Source organism: Perognathus longimembris, chromosome 13 (genome assembly GCF_023159225.1).
Source record: "Perognathus longimembris pacificus isolate PPM17 chromosome 13, ASM2315922v1, whole genome shotgun sequence".
Lineage (NCBI taxonomy): Eukaryota > Metazoa > Chordata > Mammalia > Rodentia > Heteromyidae > Perognathus > Perognathus longimembris.
The window spans coordinates 50729896-50751818 of record NC_063173.1 but is presented as its reverse complement, the minus strand read 5'-3'; the positions used below and the strand labels follow the sequence as shown (position 1 = coordinate 50751818).

The following is a 21923-nucleotide window of genomic DNA, read 5'->3' as shown; positions in this document are numbered from 1 at the left end:
GAAATTTCCTAGACAAAAAAATAAAACCCCTGCTTTCTACTGGAATATCAGAAAGTAATATATCTTCTGACTTAACCTTGCATTCAAATATAAACAAAATGTAAACAACAAACAAATCCAAAAACATCTGGTACTTTAAAATATTTATTTTTATTAGTGTACACTAATTAGACAATGAAGTTCATTGTTGCATTTCTATATATGTATATAATTTACTTTGACCAACATTACCCCATTTATTAATATTTTTATGATAATGACATAGTCCTATAGAGTAAGGAAGTAGCAAACATTAACATATGTCTTCACCACAAATAAGCAAATATAGTATCCCTTGGATCATATGTAGAAAATTCTCTTTAGATATTTAGCAACAATGAAAAGAACAGTTAATTACACTTTAACAGCTCCTGAAAGTTGCAGAATTTTTGGTTTAGGAAATGGTTACAATAGGAGCATGTGACATCCTAGGATGGTGCATGAAAGGAGTTGAATGACTTATGGCTGTTCCAGTCAATCCCACAGATGAAACGTGAAGAGTCAGATGCAGAAGGCAACGGTTCCATGGTGGAGGAATTCATCCTGCTAGGATTCTCTGACCTTCCCGAACTCCAAGGGCTCCTCTCTGTAGTACTTGTCACCATGTACATAACGATTCTGGTAGGAAACAGCCTCCTAATCATAATAACCATGTTTGATCCTGTCCTGCAGAAGCCCATGTATTTTTTCCTGGCAAACCTTTCTTCCCTGGAAATCTGTTACGTGTCAGTCACTCTCCCTAAGATTCTGGCCAATATTTGGACTCAGGATAGGCGCATTTCTCTTCTGGGCTGTGCCACCCAAATGTACTTCTTTCTGATCCTGGCAGGGAATGAAAGTCTCCTCCTGGCTGTGATGTCCTATGACCGCTACGTGGCCATCTGCCACCCTCTGCGCTACCCAATGCTCATGAACACAACCAAGTGCGTTTGGCTGGCCGCTGGAGCTCTGCTCAGTGGACTCCCGGTTCCCACCGGGCTAACATGTACGATATTCTCTCTGAATTTCTGTAAATCAAACCACATCAACCACTACTTCTGCGATGTACGTCCAGTGCTGACACTAGCCTGTGGCGACACTTCCGTGCCTGAACTCTCCATCTACGCAGCCTTTATGGTGTTTGCAGATGTCCCCTTTATGCTGATCCTTGCTTCTTACAGCAAAATCCTTTCCAGCATTTTGAGATTCCCCACAGCCCAAGGACGGGGTAAGGCCTTCTCCACCTGCTCCTCACACCTGATGGCTGTGCTCTTATTTTATGGATCGGCTAGCATCACCTACTTGAGACCCAAGTCCAGTCACTCTGCAGAACTTGACAAGTGGCTCTCTCTGTTTTACATCGTGGTAACTCCCATGCTCAACCCAATGATATACAGCCTTAGGAACAGAGAAGTGATTGAAGCACTGAGGAAATTATTACCCTAAGTGCCATGGATTACTTTGATTTGTTTCATTTTTAAAAAAAAATTTTTATTGTCAAACTGATGTACAGAGAGGTTACAGTTTCATACATTAGGCATTGGATACATTTCTCGTACTGTTTGATACCTCCTCCCTCATTCCCTCTTCCCCCTTCCCCTTTCCCTTTCCCCCCATGAGTTGTGCAGTTGATTTACACCAAACAGTTTTGAAAGTATTGCTTTTGTAATAGTTTGTCTTTTTACCCTGTGTCTCTTGATTTTGGTATTCCCTTTCAGTTTCCTAGTTCTAATACCAGTATACACAGTTTCCAATGTGCTCAGATAAGATACAGAGATAGTGCAGGTACAAACACAGGAAGGGGATACAAGCGGATCATCAATAGTAGAACCTATGGTTTCACATCGCATGTTGAAAGTAATTACAACAGTGATATAACAGTCGTTTCCATAACATGGAGTTCATTTCACTTAGCATCATCTTATGTGTTCATAAGGGTATAACTATTGGGCTCTTGTGATCTTCTGCTGTGACTAGCCTAAACCTGTGCTAATTATTCCCTACGAGGGAGACCATAGAGTCCATATTTCTCTGGGTCTGGCTCACTTCACTTAGTATAATTTTTTCCAAGTCCTTCAATTTCCTTATGAATAGGGCTGGGAATCTGGCCTAGAGGCAAGAGTGCTTGCCTCGATTTGTTTCTTTTTTGTAATTCAGTTATCCAAGAAACATGTTAACTTTTGGCACCCTCATTATGAGAAAATTCTAAGTCATGCTGTATTTTTTGTTTCATTCCCTATGGCCTGAAAGTTACCTTTTGTTGTAGGAATGCTCAGTATTTTTTATCATACATGTTTAGGGGAAAAATATTTTCTCATGGATCAGATATCTAAAAGTGTCATATTTCTCCTGTAAATACGTAGACTGATTGAAAATGCTATTTGTGTTTTAAATGTAATGGAAACTGACTTATAAATTATTTTGTTTGTGTAATGTATTTTAGAGTAATTACATTTATTTGGGAAATTTGTACGTAACAACATATGGCACAGTGACCTCGTTTTAATGATTTGGGATCTAAGATGATATTTCTATGAATATTTTCATGTTCTCATTGGGCATATATTTTATTCTTCCAAAGAACTATGGATTATAACATTTATAGATGTTTATTATGCAGATATATTCATATATATCATTACTTAGTTGAGGGACAATTTGGAAAGTAAGGTGGTGGGTAGAGGGGGAAAGAGCATGATAAAGAATGGACAAAATTGGGATACAATCTGTCTGTGTATGTAGATAGCATAGGAAATATCACTGGTTGTTGCTGAGCAATGATGCACATGGGGGCATGGAGCAATGGAGTAGGTCAATATGACTAAAATTATAATATAGCATTGTGTGAAACACCATGGTAAAATTGCCTCATACAATTAATGTAAACTAAATAAAATGAGAACATAAAGAAGAGCAAGTGAATTATTTTTAAGAACCTCCAGAATACATTTTAGTTCTCTCTGAGATTTTTTTCTTTCAACAAAAAAACACTCATGGAACAGAAATCAAAATGTCCCTACTTAAATGAACACAACAATAGTTTTATTTTAATCATTAATATACTTTTAGAAAAAAAGTCTCTAAAGGCCAATGACAATGTGAAATATTCCTGAAGTGTAACTTGGAAATGAGCATTTGAAAATAACCCATCCATTTCTTTCTGAATAAAGACATTGCACATTTTAAATTTATTTATGAACGTCAAAAAAGTCTATTCAGTTTGTTCAGTGTATTAATTTTTTTGATTACTCTCTTGAGTTATCAATTATATATACCCTGCTTAAAAACTAACTAGCTGGCAAATAATTTTCTCCACTCTGTGAGCTCCTCTTCACTGCCAAGGGTTTCTTTGGCTATGAAAGAGCTGTGACTCAATTCTATGGGAAAAGAAGTTCATTTTGCCACACCCATATGTGCATAGATGAGAGCTTGCTGTACTCATCCTCTTTGCTATGCTCCCTCATTGCTTCTCCACCCTTCCCCAACCAGTCACATGCTTCACGGTTCCAGTTTTCCACATGTACTAAAAGTATATTGATCATACTTGCCCTCCTTCAAGCTTTCTGTTCAGCTTATCTCCACCCACACATATTCCTACTCCCATTTTTATTCCTGCCTTTTATTTCTCTTGCTTTAGTCTATGCTAATTGTTCAGAGGTTTCTTCATGATATTTCCAAACATTCATACTGCCCTTTAGTCAGGTCCCCTTCCCTTCTTCTCACTTTCCCAAGTTCTTCTGAATCCTACTATGCTTCCCTAAGAGTTCACATAAATTTTGCCTTCCCATATGTAACCTATTAAGTAGTTAAATGTCACTTTTTCCCTAACATTTACAATTGAAATCCTTACGCACTGTGTTCCACTCCTAAGAATATCCTCCTTTGGTCTTGCCTAAAGACATGTAGTAAGTTATCATGTCCTGGTCTATTTTTTTTTAATATCCAGTGAGTTTACTTGCGGATTTATAGGCACATTCTGATTAACCACAAATGAGGGAAACAATGAAACATGTTTCTCTGTGTCTGGCTAACTTCACTTAAGATAGGTGTAATACCTATATGCATCTGATCATCTGATATTTATCAAAATCAACTCCAACAAATGTAGACGAGAGGTTATTTTATTGCTGCTTTTGTTTTATTCTCCTTTTGCCTTGTTTAATGGATTATCTGTTTTGGGGAATGTAAGCATGGCACAGAAATGGAAGGACAAAGGGTGAACAACTGCAGCAGTGATATTCACTAGACACTGTGTTGAACATGAACTATACAACTGTGGGCAGATGTTGGAGGGGAAGACAGAGAAAGATTGAGAGAATAGGTGACATTGTTTAAAAAGAAATTTACTCTTTATCATTGTGTACCTGTAATGCCTCTGTACATCACCTTTATAATAACAATGAAAATGTATAAGAAATATAAAAAAGAAATCCTTTTTTATTTTCATTTTAAGGAGTTTATTATTAAAAAATAAGGAGTTTATTGAGGGAAAAGTAAACTTCCAGCCCACATAAGATGGAAGCATGGTGAGACAGTGGGGAAGGAAGAAGGGAAAAAGAGAGAAAAGAGCAAGAGAATAAAGGAAAGAGTGGGGACTGTGTTGAGCCAGATTATATAGGAAAAGGTGGGAGGTATGGCCAGATGGATTTGATGTGACCTCAGAGAAGGAGGAGGTAACTGCCTCCAGGTGTGTCGGTTACCTAGGTAACTCAGGTACTGGTCACAGACTTAAACAGGTAGGGGGCATCTGCATGGAGCCCTCCCAGTGTGGACCTTACATTGTGGCCTTTTAATAATTATGAAAAAGGACACCAACTCTCTCTGGCTACTTCCTGCTGGCAAGGAGCATAGACAAACCAATGCAATAGCAATACTTACAAAGGTATATGGTGTAAACCAACTGTACAACTGATGGGGAGAGAGGTAAATGGGCAGGGGGGAGGCTGGGGTAAAATGGGGGAGGAGGTAACAAGTTGGATAAGAAATGTACTCATTGCCTTACGTATGAAACTGTAGCCCCTCTGTACATCACTTTAACAATAAAGAAATGGGGGGGGAGAAATCATTATTGTCACAGGATTATTATAAAGTAGCAACAGTCACTTAGGGTGGAAATGATATAGAAGAAGCAATGCTATAGATCAATGATATAGAGAAAACAATCCAAAACTTCATATGAAATAACAGAAGACCCCCAAATAGCAGAAACATTCTCAGCAGGAAGAAGAGTGCTGGAGGAATATCAATACCAGACTTCAAACACTAATACAAAGCCACAGTAAAAAAATCACACACACAGACAGAGGGCGTGGGAGAGAGAGAGAGAGAGAGAGAGAGAGAGAGAGAGAGCTTGGTACTGGCACAAGAATAGGCCTGAGGACTAATGGGATAGAATAGAAGACCCAGGAATGAACCAACAAACCTATAGCCACCCAATATTTGCTACAGAAGCCAGAAACACAGAATGGAAGAAACATAGCCTCTTCAACAAAAGTGCTGGAAAAATTTGCTGTACATATGCAGAACACACAAGTCAGATCCCTGTATGTCCCCCTGCACCAGAATCAATTCCAAATGGATCAAAGTCATCCCTATAAGACCAAATACCCTGAACAAATTACAAGAAGGGACAGGAGAAACACTAGGGCTATTTAAGGTCAATACGTTTTTGTGACAGATGGGAGAGTTGATACAGGTAAAATCTTATATATGCATATGTTCTACATATTTTACTAATCTGTAGTTTTCTTTGTGATACATTTTGAGAGTATATCCAAGATTTAAATTCCCATGTTTCTTAAGATGTTCTGATGGGAATATAAGAATTATAACAGTAAGTAATCACCTGTTTGCATAACACAAAGCCTAAGGGAAATCTATACAGAGAATTAAGTCCCAGAGACTACTTAGTATAAGACAATACCATCTGCCTAGCATTCAGTTATCAAAGAACTGTTCATCTCGGTAAGTTCTAGAGCTTAAAATTAAACTTGGATATCTTACATTTTTGAAGAATATGAATGATCTGTTTATATACTTAGTTTGATGAATTCTGTAGTCTAATGATTAATATCAGATGATCTCATCTCATATTTGGAAGATTTCTACATCAGAACTGGAAGTCAATGAGTGAATTTATTTGTATCCATAAAAATGTTAAAAATTTGTTTAGCAATCGGAGAAAGGAGATAAGAAACGGAAATATGAGAGAGGGAGGTGAGTTTGATCACAATACATTATGTAGGAATGGATAAAAATATAATGAAGCCCCTTTGTGCAATTAATATATACTAGCAAATATTGAGGGAAAACTATTTATATATTTTTGCCCATCATGGGGCTTGAACTCAGCGCCAGGGCACTGTCCTTCAACTTATTTTTGCTCAGGGATAAAGATCTACCATTTTGAGCCACAGCTCCACTTCAGGTTTTGAGTGGTTGATTAGAGATAAAAGTCTCACAGGAACATTTCTGCCCAGGCTGACTTTGAACCACAATCTTCAGGTCTCAGCCTTCTGAGTAGCTGAGATTACAGGCATGAGCCACCAATGCCTGGGAGAAGAAGATACTTTTTTACTCACTTTCTTCCTATCTAGTTCCATAAGCAGTTCTTTCTTCATTTAATCATTGTGTAGGTATACACATAAATATGTACTGGTTTTTATTTTCTTTATTCAATTAACATATAACTGGTGTCACATTACAAATAGCTATATGACTAAACTAATACTACATGAATCACATGCTACACATGTTTAGGCAAAAACAACAACAACAATTTACCCATCTCCATCCTGCACATGGGATTTCCCATATTTCAATAAATAACATATAAGTGAAAGCATATTACATATTTATAGATATACATATAATCAAACACCAAATCCAGAATGTCACTGAATGTTTAATTGTCTTTCATTCTGTTTCAGTTTTTTTCTTTAAAATCTTTACTAACAGTTGTTAGTTGTGCATGGAGAAATACATTTGTATTCATTTGAGCATACTAAGTACCTAGATCGAATTCACCCTCTCTGTCCCCTTTCCCTCTTCTTAACATAATTTGAACAGATTTATTACTCTATATGAATTCATACTCTATATGAATTACTCTATGTGAATTCATATAAAGTACTTCAATCTTATCCACATTTATTAATTGTCCATTTCAAGAATTCTATATGATAAACATTTATTTTGAAATATGGGGTTTTCGGCTTTCTTAACTTTTCTATGAATGATCATGTGAATAGTACTTAAAGGGAAGAATATATCCATTTCTGTCAGATTCTCATATTTGTTTCTATAGAGCCATATCAAATGTCCCCTTATCATAGTCTAAATTTCATTTGAATCTGTGGTGATGCTTCCTTCTTTATCTCTAATTTTGTTTATTTGGGTGGTTTTCCTTTTTTGTCTTAGTTCAGTTTGTTAGAGGCCAGTCAAATGCAAAGATTGCAGAATGGGAGAATTTTTTTTTACCAGTTCCCCATCAGACAAAGGCCTAATATCCAAAATACCCTTAAAGTTCAAAACTTGAACTCTCAAAACATAAACCCTCAAAGAAAGAACAGCACAATTAATGAATTGGCTAATGTTTTAAAGAGAGACTTCTTAGAATAAGAAATACATATGGCCAATAGACATATAAAAATGTTCAACATTTCTGATCATAAAGAAAATGCAAATCAAAACAACACTGAGATTCTACCTCACTCCTGCTAGAATAGCCATTTCTAACAATAACAGATGCTTGGCGGGGTTGTGGCCACAAGGGAACACTACTATATTGTTGGTGGGAATGTAAACTTGTTCAATCAGGAAAGCAGTATGGAAGTTCCTCAAGAAAAATAAACATAGAACTCCTTTATGACCCAGAAAGCCACTTCTGAGTATTTATTTAACAGAGCACAAGCAAGGATACACTGAAGCCACCACCACAACCATGTTTATTTCAGAATTATTTACCATAGTCAAAATACAGAATTAGCCCAATACCCCTCAATGAGTGAATGGATCAAAATAAAGTGGTATATGCACAGTAGAATTCTAATCAACCATTAAAAAGAATCACATTGAACCATTCCTAAGGAAATAGAGAGACTTACGGAGGATTATGTTAAGTGAAGTAAGCCAGACCTAGAGAAACACAGGTTGTATGGTTTCCCTCCTTTGTGGGAAATAAAAAGTAACTATAAATCTGGAATTTAGCACACTGTATGGGACCCAAGTGATTATAAATGAACTAACTGAAGATAATAGAATCTATGGAGAACACAAGCCATGTAATTCTTTAGAAAGACCAAGAAAAAGCCTAACAAAATGAGTACTAGGAAATGGATACTTTCAAAGGGTGGGGGCTCAAGAGGAAAGGGGTGGAAAAATGAACTGAAGAAATGAGTAGAATGCAAGCAAGAATGCCACAGAACAAAGAAAAGTATGGGAAGTGGTGGATGGAAGGGAAGAGGGAGGTGAAGATGATGAAGGGATGACACAAATCAAGATGCACCGTATACATACATTGCTGTGTAAGAACATTAACAGAGGTGACATTGATCAAGAGGCAGTGTATTCATGAACAGCATTACTGTATGTCAACTATTTTATACAACTAACTAAATAAAAATATATGATAACAAAAAGGGGAAAATATAATAAAACTCTCATGTCTGATCAAATATTGAAGACTATTTAGTCTAAGAACAGTAATGATACAAATTGTAATCAGTTAGTTGAGTGCTCATGTTTATAAGACTGACACAATTTTTTTTTTAAACATGTCAAGAATTTAGAGGGGAAGTAAGGTATTTTAGGCCTAGAAAATTTTAATACTTTACCTCACAGACTAACTAATATCTCTAGAATTCAAGTTTCATCTATATCACTTGGAAGAAAAGAGAAGCAAAACATACAGAAAGCTGCCTGAATTATTAAATAATAATATATTGCATATGTAATTATGAATTACATATATATCACTTAAAAAATCTTGTATACTATCTCAGTTTTTGCTTTGTGTCATTATTATTATTAATTACTATACTTAAGAGAATATAATTACTCTGAAGACTGACACAAAAATCACATATTTCACTGAGGAGGGAAAGAAAATTATAGAAATGAATTATGTTTTGCTTCACAGATGTTGCACAATCAAAGATGAACATAACTTCTTTTGATGGTAGCTACAATAGAGAAGAATGGACAGAGGAAATTGCTCTTCCTTAAATGAATTCATTTTATTGGGAATTACCAATAACAGTGACATGAAAGTGATGCTTTTCACCACGTTTCTACTGGTCTATCTCATTAATCTTTTGGCAAACCTTGGAATGATCCTTTTAATAAGAGCCGAAAACCAGCTTCATACACCAATGTACTTCTTCCTCAGTCATCTCTCTTTCTGTGATATCTGCTACTCCACAGCAATTGGTCCCAAGATGCTTGTTGACTTATTAGCTAAAAAGAAATCAATTCCTTTCTTTGGCTGTGCTCTGCAGTTCTTAATCTTCTGCATCTTTGCAGATGCTGAGTGTTTATTGCTGGCAGTGATGGCCTTTGATCGGTACAAGGCCATCAGCAACCCCCTGCTCTATCCCGTGGAAATGTCCAGTAGGGTGTGCACCCTGCTCGTGGCTGGGGTTTATCTAGTAGGCCTGACAGATTCATTGATACATACCACACTGACGTTCCAATTATGCTTCTGTGGGTCTAATGAAATTAACCATTTCTTCTGTGATATGCCTCCACTTTTTCTCCTTTCCTGTTCTGACACAAAAATTAATGAATTGGTTTTATTCACTATTTTTGGTTTCATTGAACTGAGCACCATCTCAGGAGTCCTCATCTCTTACTGTTATATCATCTCATCAGTCTTGAAGATCCGCTCTGCTGAGGGCAGGTTCAAAGCTTTCTCCACCTGCGCCTCCCACTTAACCGCAGTGGCGATTTTTCAAGGAACCATGCTCTTCATGTATTTCCGGCCGAGTTCTTCCTACTCCCTAGATCAGGACAAAATGACCTCTCTGTTTTACACTCTTGTGATCCCCATGCTCAACCCTCTCATCTATAGCCTAAGGAACAAGGACGTGAAAGAGGCCCTAGAAAAACTAAAAAACAAAGTGTGTTATTAAATAATTGTACTATGGGTACAGATATAAATTCTTCTAGTGGTGGTTGTTTTTGTGAAATTTTATTGAATGGAATATACGAAATACAGTTGTAACAGTTAATTTAATAAAATGTGCATTTGTACTAGACAAACAAGAAGAAAATATTGCAGATCCTCAAACATGTCATGTCTTGTTATTATATTTGTATTAATATATTTATTTTTTAGTGTGAAGATTTTTCGTATTCCTATTGTGCCAGTTTCATTTATTTTTTCATTTAATCTGAATTATTATGAAGTTTAGTGAGTGTTTACTAATACTTCTGCCTCATATTCTGTGAAAAATTCGCTGATTTGTTTCCTACTGAAATTTACATTTTAGTTAAAATAATAGCTAAGTGACTACTTAAATATTTCAAATGAGCCTCAAAACACTCTTAAAATAAAAGACTGAAAGATATATATCAAGGCATATCATCGAATTCCAGTGGGACAAAGCAAGGTTTGTTTGTTTGTTTTTTAATACAGTATAGATTCTCATAAGCAAAAGATGGATGTGTGAAAGAGGAATGGATTTTAGGCAGGTGTATGGCAAATAGAAAATTCTTGCAGTAAACAGGTCTGTATATTTATAAAGCAAATCAAGTTAAGATCTATAGAAGAATATAAAAGATTCTGACGAAATACTTCTGTGCGATGGGCTGGGAATGTGGCTTAGTAGTAGAGTGTTGGCCTAGCATGCATGAAGCCTGGGTTCGGTTCCTCATAACCATGTAAACAGAAAAAGCCAATGTGGCTTAAGTGGTAGAATGCTTACCTTGAGCAAAAAGAAGACAGGGACAGTGCTCAGGCCCTAAGTACAAGCCCCAGGACTGGCTATATATATATATATATATATATATATATATATATATATAATATATATTATTCATATATATATTTGTATACTTCTGTGGTGAAATACTTGAACAGCACTACTTTCCCCTTTTCTGTCCTAGAGCTCAGCTCTGGTGAAATAGTCTCATCATTGTTCAGACACCCAATTACATAATTATTTAAAGTTATCCTTTTTTCCAAATTGTGATCATTCTGATTAGCATCATTTTATATGGTCATATGTGCATAGCTATTGGACTGTCATAGTTGTATACTAATTATTACCAGTGAGGGAAACCAGGGACTCTCTTTTTCTGGGTCTGGTTTACTTCACTTAATAGATTTTTTTCCAAGTCTTTACCTTTCCTTATGAATGGGGTGATGTCATTACTTCTGATAGAAGCATAGAATTCCATTGTGTATATATATATATATATATATAATGATGCTAATCAAAATGATCTTTACCAATATGGAAACAAGAGGATTTTTATGGTTGTTGTTTTGTTTTGTTTTTAGTGTGCCATTATCCATTCTTTCCATTCTTTCTTTTGTCTTTTTTTCCCCCCCCCTCTGGTGTACTCCTTGTGGTCCCTGCTTCTGATTTTGGTAATCTTTGTCTTGTTTATAAGTTTTCCTGATTTTGGAGAGGGAAGGAGAATCACAGAAATGGTGAGACAAAGGGGGAATCAAGGCAACTGTGATACCCACTAGACAATACGTTGGAAATTAACTTTACATCTTGGGGGGAAGGGGAGACAGTGGGGGAGGGAAAATGGGAGGATAAGAGGGAAGGGGTAACACTGATTGACAGAAATGTACTCGCCAGCTTACTTATGTTACTATAACTCTTCTGTACATGAAATTTACAATAATATATAGATAGATACCCTTTATTTTGCATTATTTTCTCCAATAAGAAAATTATTGAACTTGCTTTTTTGTTGTCGTTGTTTATAAATTTCAATGCTAATCCAAAACATGTATATAAAGTCTTGACCACAAAAGAATAAAGCAAAATACAATGCCCAATCACATAACAATTTTGAGTTTTTGTCAGATGTTAGTAAAAACAAAGTTAACGGAGGGCATCGTACATTCTACACAAATACACACAGACACACAAATTTACATGTGTGTACATACACACTCATTGTTCTCCATACACTAACACTTTTGACAAGGTAGACAAAATGGATATTCTTTAATGAATTGTCAAAGACCTAGACATCCATTTCATTAAACTTAAAGAGTACACATCTGGGTGTGCTTTTGATATTTGTTTCTGTTGATAATTTTTCTGCTTGAATTTTGCAAATGGCTTGAGTTATGACACCACTTCTAGAGAAATCATGAAAGCAGACATATCTTATGCATCATAATTACAGAGACTTAAAATCCACTGGGTTATCTAAGAGTTTCTGGATGCCTGTGTCAAATATCCTCTTCCACTGTGTTTTTTGCACACAAGTAAAACCCAAGCACCAGGATGCCTAGGGATAGGAATTTAGGTTCCCACCAGATATTGAATCTGTCATTGCTGAGATTTGGGACTCCAGTCTCTAGAGCTGTGGAAAGCATTTTCTTATTGCTGTTGCTTATAAGTGAATGATCTATAGCATTTTGTTGTAACTGCTCAAATAGACTAAGACAAGGAGCAGGACAGAAAGCATTGTTTGAAACATGGAAACAAAGTAGACTGACAATAAGTCCATCACTTAAGGTGAGCAAGTTTTCCATCCAATTAATTCATTTCACAGTCCCATGTTCATGTTCACTTTTAACATGGCATTTAATGACTTTTTACCATTTATTAATTGAATTTTTTGCTCTTTGGTGGCATGTACTAGAGAAATACCAGTCAGCAAACAGTAGATACTCCAGAGCATTCATGTATATTACAAGTCTATTCATTATAGCCAAGATATGGAATTAGCCTATGAATCTTTGAATGTCTAATTCCATACTTAGTTTTTTCTTTCCCTGTTTGTGTTACCTATACTCTCTTCATGCCAACCAGTAACTTGATGGAAACTAGTGTTACCAACAACTATACTATAAATCACTTAAAACAAACTTTAATAGTGAAGTCAACTTTATATAATTTAAGCCCCTCCACTGTTCTTGCTACTGGTTAAAATGTGTGAAAGAAAGTGTTGCCAGGTTTGATTATGTAATACACCATATTTTTCAATCTAATCTTATCTGAGTTTTAATGCAGAATATTTCTTGGCTTTCCAAGTAGCAACATTCTACCTCTCAAATTAAGAATCTACTGTCTGAAAACCCCTCACAGTATTGAGAAATACATGAGTTATTTCCTATTCATACAAAAAATTTGGACAATATTTATGGTCTTTTTGGTCTAGTAGGAATATCCGTGTTGTAAAGCAGGTAAGTATCATAAAGATAAAGAACTAGATGCTCAGGCTTTCCTGAAATTGCAGCAGTATTCTCCAAGGCAAATTCTGAGCCAGGAATCTAATTAAGCACAGTTGAATAAAAGAAAACAGTAAAGGGAGAGGTTTCAGAGTTGTAAATCCCAAGAGTGACCTAGAGAAAATAAAATGTGAATTCCATGTTGTTCAAGGACCAGGCATAAGACCAGAAAGAATTACTCATCTCAGGTAGGTTTCTGAAACTATTAATTAAATGGATATGAAAAATAAAATTTTATTTTTATTGGAAGAAAAAGGAATCCAATTGAGTAATGAGTAATTGCACAATTTTTTTTCACACTTATTTTTTCTTTTTCTTATTGTCAAAGTGATGTACAGCAAGGTTACAGTTTCATACGTTAGGCCTTGGGTACATTTCTTGTACTGAATCTACATACTAAATTACAATGGTATTTTCTTGTTACATCTGCATGAGGTTGACTGATACTTTTTTATTGTTTATCAAGATTAACTATTTTCAGATTTCAATGAGGATTTATAAATAAACCAATTTTGTTTAAAATCACTCCAGGGGCTGAGAATATAGCCTAGTGGCAAGAGTGCTTGCCTCGTATATATGAAGCCCTGGGTTCAATTCCCCAGCATCACATATATAGAAAATGGCCAGAAGTGGCACTGTGGCTCAAGTGGTAGAGTGTTAGCCTTGAGCAAAACAACGAAGCCACAGACAGTACTCAGGCCCTGAGTCCAAGGCACAGGACTGGCACACACACAAAAAAAATCACTCCACAAAAGATATTGTGATTATAAATTTAAATAGGTTCTATGTACATTTAAGTGAATATAATTAACAAAATACAAGTATCAATGTATTCATATTCTAGTTCATATAAGTCTCCTTTAGTATTTAAGTCTAGGAAGAAAGACAAAAAGCTGATTGGCACCCAATTTTAGTAAAACAAGTGAACAAACATCTATATTGCCCTACATATACCCATACATGCAAACAGAAACACAAGAAACAGATACATAGATTTCCCCTAAATATCTGTTAGTTGTTTCATTAGCTTATTAAAAACCCATGAATAAATAAAAAAGCAAGGATGATTGTTATAACCTATTTCTTTCTATGACATTGGTTTTATTTCTGGAAGAAATTTGTCCATTGGAATTGGATGAGTTATACAAAGAGGTTGTAACTGTGCTATAAAACAAGTGACAGGAAGTGATATGATAAGCAATATGATTTGTGTTTTCAATAAATTGCAAACACTGAAAACAATTCTGGAATATTTTTCTGTTTTTACTTTTTTCTTTATAGTCAAAGTGTGGTACAGAGGGGTTACAGATTCATATGAAAGGCAGTGAGTACATTTCTTGTTCTACTTGTTACCTCCTCCCTCATTTCCCCCCTCCCCATCCCCCTTACCCTCATTCCCCAAGAGCTGTTCAGTTAGTTTACACCAAATGGTTTTGTAAGTGTTGCTTTTTGAATGGTTTGTCTTTTGTTCTTTGTCTCTCGATTTTGGTATTCCCTCTCCCTTCCCCAGTTCTAATGCCCGTATAAACAGTATCCAGGGTATAATTTTCTATTACTAAACTATGCACAATATTATTCCCACCATCAAAATTCATGATATAACTTGATCAGTGTAATAACTGTGATTTGTTTGTCAATAATGTGATCATTTAAGCATTACATTTTCTGACTTTTCTCTTTAACTTTGGAATTTCTGTTACAATATTTTGGGTCTCAACACAGGTTAAGTTTACAGAAATATACTATACAAGAATAAATGAAAGTGAATAAGGCAAGCCATTTCATAAATACATATATAAACAAATATATATGTGCCGCGGGCCAGCCGCAGCAGTGGACAGAGTACCAAGAAAGAGTGTGGAGTCGGGCGCAGGAGTGAGAGACACAGAGTCAAAAGTGATGAGTTAGTCTCTGGCCCAAATAGCTCAGAGGTCTTTAGTTATACTATTTTTAAGCAGCAAAATGGTTACGTAAAAGCATCTATTTTTTTTTTTACAGCAAGTATCTTTCACACATGACTCCAGGATTTTTCTTTTCCAGTAAACTCTAACCAATTGTTTGCATATTGCTCAGCTGTCTATAGTTATTTTAACATATCCTGTTCAACTAGACATTCTGTTTCTAATCACAATAAAGCTTTGGTCAGAGGTGTGAAATATGTGTTTATCTTAAAGCTTGCAGTTTCTGCATTATTTTTTATTTATCCTACCAAATGCCAAGTAAATTAACCAAATATTTAACATGGTTAGTATTTGTAAAATCTCAAAGGGAGTCTCTCTTTTTGTAATTGTGCTTTAAAATCCATTATCTTTTACTTAACAGTCTGGTTCAAGATAGGTATAAATACACTTTTTTGTGTGGATATTCTCCTGCACATATTTCCTTCTTTAAACACTATTGTAACTGTTTACCCATTATTCCTTTTTATGTTAAGTCATTTGTGCACCATGGCTTTCCAAACCGCCTTATTTTCTCCCAAATAGAAAGATTTGTGCATCTCACTGTTTTGCCATGAATCCTAACTTCCCTTTTTCCCTCATGGTCATAATATCCTGTTCAAAATCTTTCCAGGCTAAGTGTGGTCAAGAACCTTTTCCCATTAACTGCTGCTCCTGTGGGGGCCTTCCAAATCTCACTTCCTATCATATATGCCTCATAGAAAGGTCCCCCTATGGTGGAAATTAGCGGTTTCTCTTTTGTGGATGGGGTTGTAGGGCCCCAAATACCAAATCCAAATTTTGGGATTTAAAATGGGTTTTCTAGCTCTTAAAGCTAGGGGCATGGGAGGCTTATTGGACTCTGGTCTTTCTCTTCATCACTAGTAGATTTCTTTCTAAGTTGTTCATACAGCTCTCTTGCAGGTTTTTCCCCTTGCAGCAATCCTGGGCTTTAACAGCTGCCATTTCCCCACTGGTGAGAAAGTAGTTATTTTTGTGTCAGTCACATAGTCATGGACTTTCTTCTCTACAATGCCCTTATCTTACAGAAAATATGTTACAAATACAAATATAAAGCATGTCTTTAGCAATGAGAGAAGTAGGAGAAGCAAATGCAGTCTCAGCCCTGGGCCTTGCCTACTAGGCTTTTCCTCCCCCATCCATGTCAAGCGGATGAAGGTAATGGGAGGCTCCTCCATATATGTGCATACATATACATATAAATATATATTTAAATATAGGAAAAAGTTTGATCAAAATACATTAATCATAAATTAGTCATAAATACATACGTATCTCTGAACTGTTTTTTGAGACTGCATAACATAATGTATACAATTTGTCTCATACTAAATATGTTTAATATGGAGAAGCGTGAATACTTAATCTATCACATTCTTAATCCTTTTTGTGACAGTGTTTGAAAAGAACAAAGGAGAATGAGCACTGGGAATTGCTCCTCAACAACTGAATTCATTCTTTTGGGCATTACCAATAACCCTGTAATCAAAGCGATTCTCTTCACTACATTTCTCATTGTGTATCTCATCAGCCTCGTGGCAAATCTCAGCATGATCACCTTAATCAGAATGGACGCCCAGCTGCACACACCTATGTACATTTTCCTCAGCCACCTCTCTTTCTCTGACCTCTGCTATTCCACTGCAGTTGGACCCAAGATGCTGCTGGACTTACTCAGCAAGAATAAATCAATCCCCTTCGCTGGCTGTGCTCTGCAGTTCCTCATCTTCTGCATGTTTACAGATGCGGAGTGCATGCTGCTGGCAGTGATGGCTTTTGACCGGTACAAGGCCATCAGCAACCCCCTGCTCTATGCTGTGGACATGTCCAGCAAGCTGCGCTCCCAGCTCTTGGCTGCAGTTTACCTTGTGGGAATAACAGATGCTTTGGTGCACACTTCCCTGACATTCCGCTTATGTTTCTGTGGGTCCAATGAGATTAACCATTTCTTCTGCGATGTGCCTCCTCTTCTGTTAATATCTTGCTCTGACACACGGGTCAACGAATTAGCAATCTTCATAATTTTTGGTTTAATTGAACTGGGCACCATCTCAGGAGTCCTCATCTCTTACTGTTATATCATCTTATCAGTGATCAAGATCCGCTCTGCTGAGGGCAGGTTCAAAGCTTTCTCCACCTGCGCCTCCCACTTAACCGCAGTGGCAATTTTTCAAGGAACCATGCTTTTCATGTATTTCAGGCCGAGTTCTTCCTACTCCCTAGATCAGGACAAAATGACCTCTCTGTTTTACACCCTTGTGATCCCCATGCTCAACCCTCTCATCTATAGCCTAAGGAACAAGGACGTGAAGCAGGCAATAGAAAAATTAAAAAATAAAATGTGCTTGTAAATAATTGCATTATGTTTACTGGTATACATTTTCCTCATGGTTGTTGTTTATGTAAATTATATCATATGCCATATAAGAAATATAGTTATAATAAATTATGTTGCTTGAGGTATGCCAAGCTCAGAGAACCTAATATCTCTTTTCTTTCATTTATCTAAGCTATATCTAAAATACCTTTGTACATGATAAATTACAAAGGACTCTCTCCACTCACACCTAGTGAGATAATTGGAGATACTCTTAGGGGCAGAACACAAAGACACAGACAGTGTCTATGTGGCCCTGATCATATAAAATAATATATATTGAAATGATCTCCAGGAAATGGAAATTGGGTTTTCCTTCCTTGTTGTTTATTATTTCTTTTCTTTTTGTCTGTTTGGATGGTTTGTTTCTCTGTCTTTGGGATGATAAGAGAAAGCACAAAAATGGAGGGGCAAGGGTTTACAATGCAAGAGTGGTACTCCTTGGACACTATGTAGAAAATGAGCTAGTCAGCTTGTGAATGAGGACAGGAGGGACAAGGAAGGAGTGACATTGTTCAAAAAGGACTATACTCATTAATGGACTTATGTAACTGTAACCCTTCTGTACCTCACATTTATAATGACAATAAAATAGAAATACAATTTTACCTCATAAAATGTGTGATTGTGCTGGTGAAACTATAATAATATAGTGCCGCTCTTCAAACATTCCATGCCTCATTATTTATTAATATATTTATTCCTTTGTTGTACAAAATTTCCTGATTTAATGGTTTAAATTTTTATTTATTATTTTGTTTAATTTCAATGATGATAAAATTTAGTGTTTTCTAATGTTTTGCCTCATATTCCATGATAATTCAATGATTTATTTCCTACTGAAATTAATATTTCAGTGAAATTAATAGGTTGTAAGTGACTACTTAAATAATTTTAAATGAGCCTCAAGGAATTGTTGAAATAAGAAATGAGCATAAAATATAGTCTAGGGCATAGTAGTCAACTTCATTGTGACAAAGAAAAGCCTCCTAGGATATTGTGTGATTTCTTAAAACCAAGTGATTCATATTGGAGGGAGCAATGGATATTAGTGAGATGTATAGCAAATAGAAAAATTCTTTAAGTAGACATGTCTATATATTTATAAAGCAAATCAGCTTAATATGTAAAAAATAATAAAATATTTTTTGTGCTATGAATTGCTTGATCATCACTTGCTCTTGCAAATTTTCCTTTTGTCTCATAGTGCTCAGCCCTGGTGAAAGAGTTCACAGTCACTCAGTTAAATCATCACTTAATCTCACCCTATTGTTTTATATCAGTATCTCCAGGAAGAGAATTATTAATTTTTTAAATTTACTTCCTATGATTTCAATGCTAATCCAAAATATTGTTATAAAGTCTGGAACACAAAATAGTACAACAAACTACAGTGCCCTTTAACATAATTATTTTTAGTATTTTTCAGGTACTAATATAAACAAAATTGACTAAGGGGAACATGTACTCTACACACACACACACACACACACATATACACACATTTATGCACACATACAACATTTTCACACAGGCATACCCCTGCATACACTAACACTTCTAATGGAACATAAAATGAGCACTTAGTAATGGATCGTCAAAGACACGGATATCAATTTCATTAAACTTAAAGAGTGTGCATCTGTGTTTGTCTTAGATATTTCCTTCTGTCAATTTTTTCTCCTTGAATTTCTCTGCTGGCTTCAGTGATGATTCAGCTTGTTGAGAAAACATGGAAACTGCCATGTCTTATGCATTACAGTGAGAAAGTCACCAGTCACCGGGTTACTCAGTGTTTCTGACTGCCTGTGTCAAATATCCTCTTCTACAGTTTGTTGAAATACAATTAATGTCCAAACATCACTGTTTCAAGGGTCTTGTGGTTCTGTCAGAAGAAGATGTCAGATAAAGACATCTATGATTTCTGGCTCTAGATGACAGTCTCTATAAGATCCTAATTACGTAACATCCAGTCTTCCTAAATTGTACCTTAGAACCATAACTATGATATCTTGTTCCATATATTGAGGTCCTAATCTTGAACCTGATGGTATTTTAGGAAGAACTGAGGCAAGTAAGCAATGCAGAAGAGCAGAGCCTTTAAGAATTTAATTACTTCTCATATAAAGCAGGCCCAAGGTGACCCTGCTTCTGTTATATGTGGACAGACTGTCAGGAGACCTCTGTAAAGGAATGTTGATTTCCACCAGAGACTGAATCTATCATTTTGGCATTTGGGAATTTAGTCTCTCGAACTGTGGAAAACATTTTTTTTGTTGCTATTGCTTATAAGTGAATTAATTAATAGCATTTTGTTGTAACTGCTCAACTAGACTAAGACCAGGAGCATGACAGAGAGCATTGATTGAAACATGTTAACATGGAAACAAAATGGAATGGCAGTGGACTGTCCATAATTTCAGGTGAGCAAGTTTTCCACCCAATTGGTTTATCTCCCACTGATATATTCACATTTAACACTGGCACATTATGGCTTATTTGACCAGTTCATAATTAAATTATTAGCTTTGAATGGAGAATGCATATTAGAAGGAATACAAAGTTGCTCACACAAGATATCCCAGAACAGTCATGTTTATTATAGCACGAGCCAATTATATTAGCCAGGAGTGTATAATTCAAATTTCATCATTTTCTTCCCCTCTGTGTATTACTTACAGTGCTAAATTATGTAAAGTAAGCTACATTATTAACTTTGGTTTTAAAGTGGCTTGTAGTATAGTTTGGGGGTAATAATAGTTGCCAACAAGTAATTGTCATGAAGAGGGTATAAGTAATACACTTTATGTAATCTAATACATTGCACATGCTATGGTTTCATCTAAATATGAATGAAAGAGATGTCATATTTGACTATATCATACAGTCTTCTTCAATCTAATTTTTTTATAGATGAATTTATTTGGAATTACAAATATTAAAAGATTTTGCATTTCTGCACTAAATATTTAGTTTAGCTAAATATAAACTCCGCACTAAAGCTTTGCGGTGGCACAAGCCCAACAACGAACACAGAAGCACTTTTAAACTATACAAAGGCCTCAACTGAAAAGTAATCTTGTTTTATTATACATTAGCATATAAAAAGCCTCATTTTATGAGACCTCTAAAAGAATCAGAACCACCCATTCACCTATCTTAAACTCCAAATCTGAAAAAAATTTATTATATTTTGGCTTTATAATATTCTATATTAAAATGAAGAAAATTCGAAATATATACTTTTTACAAGATCAACATTTTAGGAGAGTTTTTCTTAAAAAAGAAAAAAAAAACAACAAAATAAAATCAAACCTTTCTCCTGCATTTTACAACACTGGTTATCTTTGTTTTCCTTATAAAATATTTTTACTTACAAACTTGTACTGTTGGATTTTAACCAGTAATCTGGTTTAAAAATTGTGCAAATAAACAAAAAATATGAAAATAGTGTGTTAGGTCTTTTTTTTTTTTAAATAAATCTCCTAACAAAGCACTTTTGCCCTGAATGGATGGCAGAGGCGCGCCCAACCCACCTGCTGACGCTAGCACTCACTTCCCAGTCGCAGTTCCACTCCCCCTGCTCCTTCATTTCCTTTCATAAATTACAATATTTACTACTATAGACGGGTCTGTAGAACCCCATTGCATCACACGTATACGAGACACACACTTGTGAGGTCCGCCTGTGCACTGGCACCTGCGCGCCCCACGGCCCCGGGCTGCCTCTGCGGAGGCTGGGGTGCTGCCCAGGAGGACACGCTCCCCATGTACGTGCCCCTCAGCCGCTGCCATGCACACACACCGCGCTCCCTCCTCTTCACGGCAGTAGCTGCCAGCACCTTCTCAACTCAATTCATGCATTAAAAAAAATAATCATATGTCAACGCATTCTTCCATGAAACGCTCTGTTTAGACACTGGAAGTTTAAAACACTTTCTAGTAAACATAGGTAATAAGCAATGCTACTGCGTGTGCTAATAAAGGAAGGTAACACGTGCCAGGTAATATGTGGCAGGAAGGTTGATACTAAAATGCCCGTGTGGGGACTTGCACCCCTCTCCCCCAGCAGTCAGGCCACTGGGCTTGTGCAGCTGAGTTGAGGGATGTGCCTAGAAGCCGGCGGGCTGGGAGCAGCTGCTCAGCC

At 36.1% G+C, this 21923-nt stretch overlaps 3 protein-coding genes across 3 annotated transcripts; all 3 read left to right on the top strand.

Annotated features, from left to right (window-relative positions):
* The first annotated feature begins 525 nt into the window (after positions 1 to 525).
* On the top strand, positions 526 to 1464 carry LOC125361975 (olfactory receptor 10AG1-like). The gene has a single exon (XM_048360626.1). It carries the CDS (start codon positions 526 to 528, stop codon positions 1462 to 1464), a length of 939 nt encoding a protein of 312 aa, XP_048216583.1.
* A 7742-nt stretch (positions 1465 to 9206) lies between these two features.
* On the top strand, positions 9207 to 10148 carry LOC125361634 (olfactory receptor 5W2-like). The gene has a single exon (XM_048360205.1). It carries the CDS (start codon positions 9216 to 9218, stop codon positions 10146 to 10148), a length of 933 nt encoding a protein of 310 aa, XP_048216162.1. The 5' UTR covers positions 9207 to 9215.
* A 6666-nt stretch (positions 10149 to 16814) lies between these two features.
* On the top strand, positions 16815 to 17750 carry LOC125361686 (olfactory receptor 5W2-like). Its single transcript, XM_048360265.1, has one exon. It carries the CDS (start codon positions 16818 to 16820, stop codon positions 17748 to 17750), a length of 933 nt encoding a protein of 310 aa, XP_048216222.1. The 5' UTR covers positions 16815 to 16817.
* The last annotated feature ends 4173 nt before the right edge of the window (positions 17751 to 21923 follow it).